Genomic DNA, 7880 nt, shown 5'->3' with positions numbered 1-7880 from the left:
CTACCCGTCGCGGGTAGCGGGTGCGGGTACGGGTTTAACATTAATCTCGCGGGTACGGGTTTGTAATCTCTATACCCACGGGTTTTAAATCCGTTGCCATCCCTAGTCGTCACCACACTCACCAGCGCAGACACTCACATTAGTAACTCGTAGAATTAAATTTAATTGTTCGTTTATATCGTAATATGATTTTATTACTAATTTAATCTATTATTACTCAGATTTGGTATATACTTACATTTAGTAACTGCTAATAAAATCTGACCAACTTATTAAAAGCAATACTCGTATTTAACCATTATTTGTTGATCAGCCTTACACTTTACATGAACTCACACATTTGGTGAGTTCATGCACATTATTCTCCACGATTTGTTGAGCTATGATCTTTTGTGAGCTCACTCTTGCGATATGTAAACCCCGCACAGGTGAAGAGCAGGTAGCCCAGTAGGAGGTCTACAATGAGGAGTATGAGCTAATTTAGGTGGCATCTCCCAGCCAACTTATGGCGCCAAAGAATAATTATTAGTTTGCTTTATTGTTATCATTTATTTTTGTAAAATTTCCGCTATGTAATAATAATAATATGTGTGACATTTATCTCTATACACTTGGTCATTATATGTGTTGTTCTTTGTTGGTGCACCTATGAGATCCACATGGTTTTAACGTTTAAATCCGGGTATAACAATTTGTGTGGTTATTTCCTATATATTAAAGCAGGATGGAAACGGCGTCTACTAGCAATCCACGTCATCACGTTTTCTAAATGTCGTTAGATTGACATCGGACGGGCATAATCGGCCTGGCTGCCTCAACAACTCCCATTGTCATGACGCTTCTGGAGTCTTCCCACCATAATGATAGAAGGTCGTAGCACAACCTTAAATGAGGTGCCGCCGTCGCCGCCGATGATGCTGAACGGACGTGCCGCGTCCCCATCCAGAACCATCCCTGCTCAACACCTTCTCCGTTGCTCACCATGGCGTCGTAGTTGTTGCCGGACCCATTGCCACCAGATAGTCACGGCCTCTTCGTAACTTCACTCCGTTCATGTTCGTCGCCGCTCGTGCCACCCTCCCGCGGCTGTAACTCCCTCTCCCTTCCTCCTCTCACCGCAGGCCTCATCACGGTCGTTGCTAACCTACTTCCTTCTCTCTTCCTCCTCTCACTGCAACCCTCATCACCGGCTAACCTACCTCCCTCTCTCTTCCTCCTCTCACTGCAGCCCTCATCACCCATCGTTGCTGGTTCTGCCCGCTGTTGCTGGAGATCGTGACCATGGAACTCACGTCGTCGTCCTAGCGCTCCTCGCGATGTTGCTGCTCCAGGGCGTCATCCTCATGTCAACGGTGGAGGGCCTTGTGTGGATCATGCAAGAAGCTCCACAAGTTCCTCATCAAGAAGATCAGGTCAGGCCACACTCCCATCTGCACCGCTACCTATCAAGTGCTTGACGAAATGTCTACATGAGTTCTATTTGCTATGATTACCTTCTTTGCCTTCTCTACGAGACCATTACAGGATATGCACCGCTTCTGTGTGATGGTAAAGTGCTCGACGAAATGTCTACAAGAATTTTATTTGCTATGCTTGTCTTCTTTACAAGAGCATTACAGGATATGTAATAAGTAACAAAAAAATGGTATAGGTTGATGATATATAGTTGACGTTCCTAAATGATATCACGTAGAATATTTGAAAAGTGCATATTTTTCTATTCCATAAATTACATTTTATGCACATATATACATGCATATATGCTTGGAATTATCATAAGTGGGGAACGAACACTCCTTTCTTTTTCCCCATTTTTTTTTTGCTTTCTCAGTATCCTTAGTGTCAAACCATTTTTTGTCTCTAAATATTTTTCTTATCCTGAGAGAATCAACCAGGGAAGTGTAAGATGGCACAAAATGTTTTTTTGCAAACAAAACTTGGTGATAAAATGGCCCCACCTTGACATACTCTTTTTATCTGTTATTTACTTTGTAGATAAGGATGGTTTAATTGTCATTCATTCAGATGAATCTCTAAATCTTTCTCGATCAGATACCGAACTTTCCAGTTTGGTAATTATGAGAAACGTAGTATTGTATAACCTTTCTATTTACAAATTGTAATCTGATAATTTTTTAGGCAAACTGGTTGGAGGGATCTTATCAGAAATGTAGCGGCGGACTACTCATCTCTTTGGAGAGCGGAAACAGCCTTACTTTCCAACTTGATAAGGTTTATACCCCATCTTGCTGAACCCAAATAACTGAATATGTTTCCTCTGGCACAATTCACACAGATGCATAGCTTCAGATTGATCTATATTCCACTTGCAAAATTACTCGCTGCTAAAACAACCAGGGTTACCGTTTGGACTTTCAGAGATACTGAACTTGAGAAACCAGGGAAATAAAAACATTGCTGACTTTGTTAGACTATTTATAATAAAATAGGTACATTGAGCTAACAGTACAACACCCCTCCCCCTCCACCTGATTATTGATTTACCTCCATATTAGCAACTTTTTGCAGTTGCCTTTCCACAGAAACTTTGTGCTATACTCACTAAAGCAACATTCAACAAACCTTTTCATACTGTAATGGTAGACAGACATAAACGTGGATATAACTTTAGCTACTAAAGATTACCCAAATTACTCTATTGTGTTCCAATCAAGACTTCAAATACTAATATAATAATGACCAATGCATTTCGTTGCACATTTTCATAAACTATGTATGCACCTTAAAAAAGAAACATACCTGATTTATTTATGATGTCCCTTCACACATATTTAAATACATACACAATGTTACTTTTCTATATTCCCATCACACAATGAGATAGACACTATGAAACTTGATTTACTTATTCCTAATATTGCAAGTTTCTTTGGCGCTTTGAACCATTGCCCATCCCTTTTCATGGGCTGCATCTTCTACCAGAGCGGGTATACCTATATAATTTCTGAAAGTACACTCAAGTTTATTTTCCCAAATGCTCCACTGTTTAAAAAAAATCCACCATTCATGTTTTATATACATATTCATGTATACTTTCTTTACATTAAAACATGTTAAAGGACCTAACAAGCGCGCATGGGCGCGCCCAGTACACTAGTAGATTCTATAAAAGCATGATGTGATTCTAAATTGAACTACCTATTTGGTTGGAATTTATGTAACACCCAAAATCATGACTTTTGAGATTAGTAAAAGAAATCAAAGGAAAGTGTCCTAATAAATAATTATAATATGGAATTTTTTTATGACAATTAAAATAAAATAAAAACATAAGTTCAGTTACAAATTTCAAGAAATAATGAAAATAGCTTCAATTTATTAGAATGGATTGACCCCTTCTAAGGCTATATATAAAATATTTCTCTATGCATTAAGTTCCTTCAAACTAAATGGTTGATGGATATTAATGTTTGAAGAAACTTACAATTTTATCACACAGTCAAAATACTATTTTCTATAAAGAGTAGTATATAGTTCATATTTAAAGCATGGCCTAATAAATTAACAAAGTAATTAATAAATATAATTTAAATATTAGCATTCCAAGCTGGACCTATGTTTGTGCATTTAAGTTTGAAATTTGAAATTTAATAACAAGTTGAAAATTGAAATACAAAAGAAAACAGAAAAGATATTAAAAAGAAAAGAGCCTATCAGCTTTTCGGACAGAAAATATTTCCTGGCCCAATATCACGCACCCGCGTGGCCAAGGTGGCCTTCCCCTTTTCGCGCCCGTGTGGTCCGCGACCGGCCCAAATTCCCCTCTAATCCACGAGCTGAGTGGCAACCTATGCCACTAACACCTCGGGCCCGTGCTTCAACTCCACTACTGCCGCTGTCAGTGGCCCCCTCTCACCTTCCGGTCTTCTTCTCCATGGAAATAGCGCGGCGTGAACAGATTTCACCGCCTCCTGCGTGGATCCGTTCCCCAGCTGCGTGTTTGCAGGGTCCTGGGCACCAGGATATAACCCGGCCGCCGCCTTTCACCACCCTGCGCTTGGAGGTTTTACGTCGTGCTAGTATTTGCCTCCATTAAAGCTGTCGACTGGAGAGAGAAAGAGAAAGGGTGTGGCTAGAGATTTGGGATCAGCCGATTGGGGCGCGTGGCGTGCGCAGGAGGCCAGGCGGAGTCTGACGGGGTGAGCGGGTAGAGCTTTGGCATGTCCGTCGCCAAGGAAGTGTCGTTGTACGATGCCACCGTCGATCTGCATCCCTGACCGCGCGGTTCATCGTGGACAGGGCGACCGCCACATCGTAATCCGTTAGGGGCCGTTCGGCAGCCCAAGATTGCTTCCAGCTTAGGAACCGTTCCACACCGGGATAGACTGGCTCCAGGTTGTTTTAGGGCATGTTCGTTTTTGCTGGATTGCACCAAAAATTATTCCAGTTAATCAAAACTTATATAAATTAGAGAAGTAATCCGGGCCGGAACAGTTCCAGCCTTCTATTCCCCGTGAACCGAACGGGCCCTTACTAAATCTTGGCCTGGTTTGATTTCACGTGTTCATAGGCATGGCTCCAATCCAAGTGGAAGAGGCGTACAAAGGCCAAGAATGCCCTGATTTCATTCAGGATTGATTCTATCCGAACAGCCATTTAGGCTTTAGTCCAGTTTTAATCCCAACGACATAATTTCAGACGGAATGGGTCGTATTCCAGGCCATTCCAGGCCAAACCGAACAGGGCCTTAAGGATTCCTCTACCGCGCTTGCCTTATTCCCCATCATGCGCTGCCAATTTAGCTCAGGTTGGGTGTGCGGGTCGACGGTCGTCGGGAATCGCTCACCGTAGTTTTAACGTGTCGCGGAGCTCTCACTCGATGCGGCTGGGTGCTTGGACAGCAGGTTGCATCGCGTAGGGGCGGATACGAAGCAGGTGTGCGGGAGCATGGGTTTATGGCTGATAAGCCCTCGGGGGGAGCCTTAGGGCCGTTTTGGGAGCCGCTGGCCATGCCCTCCGCCCTCCGCCATGGATGAGTACCCCGCTGTCGCATCCTATCGTAGGAAGAGAAGAAACCCTGGCACCGTTGATCGGAAGGGCAATGGTGGAGATCATATCTGGGATATCGATTCGGCCAAGGTGAATCCGGTGTGTCCGTGCGCGATCGTAGGGACCCGGGGAAATCGCAGGTGTGTTTCATCGCGGGTCGCCCATCGTCGATCTAACGGTCACATGTACCGATTCGCGTCGAATGAAGATTTAATCCAAGCGCTCTATTTTAGATCGTGCGGCTCATATGCCCTCATACCCCTTCGCACTGAGTATTTTACATAAGAGAACTTGCCCTTTTGAGAAAACAACCCGCAGTCCTGGCAGAAGCATTCTGAGTCTTGGGGAATCTTGCACTGAGGCCCTGCTCTTCCCTGTTTTCATGTGCCCAGTCCAGAGAATTATAAAATCCAGTAAAAGTAATTGGAAAATGATTTTTAAATGTGAAAATAAATGCTAGAATTTGTATAAATCATAAAAAATTCATATGAAGTCCAAATTAATCCATTTCAATTCCTATAATTTTGTGATGTTATTTTTTATCAGTTAGTACCACTGTTTTGACATGAAAGTCACATTAAAATTTATATCCTATTTAATCTGTACAAAACACATAGAATCTTTAGAAATTCATAACTTAAAATCTATAACTCTGATTTGATCCATTCAAGTTGTGTTAGTCTCGTACAAACATTTACTATGCAATAACAACATTTATTATATCATGTCTCATTATTTTATGATTAGATCTTTATTCAACCTATGTTGGTTAGTCTCTTAATGTGCTCATCATTATCTACCAAAATATAATTTATGGTAAATTTATAACTTGGATTAAAGTTGAGATAATTATTTATAAAATAACCTCTCATATGACTAACCAATTCATAATATAGTTTAATATTTTAATCTCATAGATCTTCCGTAGATCATAACTCCTGAACCATGACTTCGATCTTAGTAGTTCTCGATTCTGTGATCTCGTAGCAACGCGTAGACTATTATTATGCAGTATATTCTTATGTTTGGTGTGATGTTAATTTTGCCTATACCATGTTTGTTTGTATTGCTATGACTAACAGCGAGGTTACAAGTCACCTGAAGATTATCCTGGTACCTGGAATCTCATGTCTCAGGCAAGTTGTGCCCTTGACCACTTATGTTACCCAATAATGTTCTTTATAATCATTTATTCATGCATAGGCTTAATTTTGATGGGACCCAATAGGTCACCCTAGACTGATTATCTTTTACCTTGTTTATCCCTGAATCATTTGGGTAGTTATGATATTGCTTTACATGGTTTTGGAATTAATATTTCATTATATCCATGTTCTGATTATTCTATTATTTTATTTATGTTCGTGTCAAGATCATTATATTTTTAATTGGAACATAGAGTTTAACTTGAGAAACATGTGCCACCATAAGGGTGGAATGGGATGCCCTGGTTGACTAATTAGGAAAGCTAGTGGAAGACTACCTTACCCGAAAGGGGCAAGGGCAGTAGGGGAGTTGCATGCAAGGAGGTTTCGGGTTGATTTTGCTGCGATGGCGATCAGGCGAGGGATTCTTGCAAGTGCTCTTCCCATAAACTGTAGCGGGTTTTCGGAAGCTAGTGGAACTTTGTAAAGGCCTCGTAGTGGATCCCTAGCCATTCATCTTGGTAGTGTCTAAGGGTCTAGCTAACCCTGGCGACATGGGATACACGACTTGTGGGTACAGGGTACAACCTCTGTAGAGTGTAAAACTGGTATACTAGCCGAGCTCACGGTCATGAGTAGCTCAGGACTCTCGCATGATTAAATTATGGAACTTAAATTCAATTTGTCATTTGCATTTGCTTAGGATTATTTATTAATTTTGTTCTATTATTTATTATGGTTTGGTATTTACTTACATCTAGTAATAGCTAATAAAATTCGACCAATTTATTAAAAGCAATGCTCAGCTTTAACCCCTATTGTTGATCAGCTTTACACATCACATGAACTCCCACCTTTGGTGAGTTCATGCCACATTATTCCCCACAACTTGTTGAGAAATGAACATGTGTGAGCTCACCCTTGTTGTCTCACATCCCCCCACAGGAGAAGAACATGTGGTTCAAGAGGAGCCATACATCGAGGAGTTCGATTCGATCTAGGTGGCGTCTCCCAGTTGACTTTATGGCAACAAGGATGATCCTTAGTTCATTTTATATTTATCTTTTATTTTTGTAAAACTTCCGCTATGTAATAAGTACTCTGATATTATTGTGACATTTAGCTCTATACACTCTGTTATTATATATGTTGTCTTCTTTGGCGCATGTATGAGATGCACCCGGCTTTGTCCCTTAAATCCGGGTGTGACAGAAGTGGTATCAGAGGAAATGTTGAGTGTAGGACGAAACCTAGATAGAAATGGACAAATCTTTACCTACTTACCTTACTCTGATTCTTTTCTAAACTTATCTTAATATTTTCTCATTTATTTTTGCTTCACTCTGATTATTCTTACCTTTTCTTTCTAAAGACAAATGTGGATTTCACACTTTGAAATCCTGTGCCTAAAGTGACCTTTAGGAATAAGAGACCTACTCTTACAAAACCTAGATAGAAATGGACAAATCTTTACCTACTTACCTTACTCTGATTCTTTTCTAAACTTATCTTAATCTTTTCTCATTTATTTCTGCTTTACTCTGATTATTCTTACCTTTTCTTTCTAAAGACAAATGTGGATTTCACACTTTGAAATCCTGTGCCTAAAGTGACCTTTAGGAATAGGAGACCTACTCTTAGGAACAAAAACAAACTATTTTTATAGTTAACTATACACTTGAGTGCTTGTTCTTATGATACTTGTTTGATTTGGATCTTTGATTG

The 7880-nt window shown here is 40.4% G+C and overlaps 1 protein-coding gene across 3 annotated transcripts; it reads left to right on the top strand.

The window, feature by feature from the left end:
• Nucleotides 1-859: 859 nt before the first annotated feature.
• Nucleotides 860-7433, top strand: LOC100382867 (uncharacterized). 3 transcript variants are annotated; one of them, XM_020543769.3, is made up of 5 exons: nucleotides 860-1088; nucleotides 1229-1412; nucleotides 2140-2232; nucleotides 6093-6146; nucleotides 7101-7433. In XM_020543769.3, exons 1-5 carry the CDS (start codon nucleotides 1054-1056, stop codon nucleotides 7230-7232), a joined length of 498 nt encoding a protein of 165 aa, XP_020399358.1. In that variant the 5' UTR covers nucleotides 860-1053; the 3' UTR covers nucleotides 7233-7433. The 3 variants fall into 3 exon arrangements, with proteins under 3 accessions (XP_020399358.1, NP_001169032.1, XP_035818238.1); NM_001175561.1 differs by having other exon boundaries at nucleotides 870-1132; XM_035962345.1 differs by lacking the exon at nucleotides 6093-6146 and having other exon boundaries at nucleotides 871-1088; nucleotides 7101-7312.
• Nucleotides 7434-7880: the final 447 nt, after the last annotated feature.

Source organism: Zea mays, chromosome 9, assembly GCF_902167145.1.
Source record: "Zea mays cultivar B73 chromosome 9, Zm-B73-REFERENCE-NAM-5.0, whole genome shotgun sequence".
Lineage (NCBI taxonomy): Eukaryota > Viridiplantae > Streptophyta > Magnoliopsida > Poales > Poaceae > Zea > Zea mays.
The sequence above is the reverse complement of the archived record's forward strand: the minus strand, read 5'-3'. Positions and strand labels throughout refer to the sequence as shown.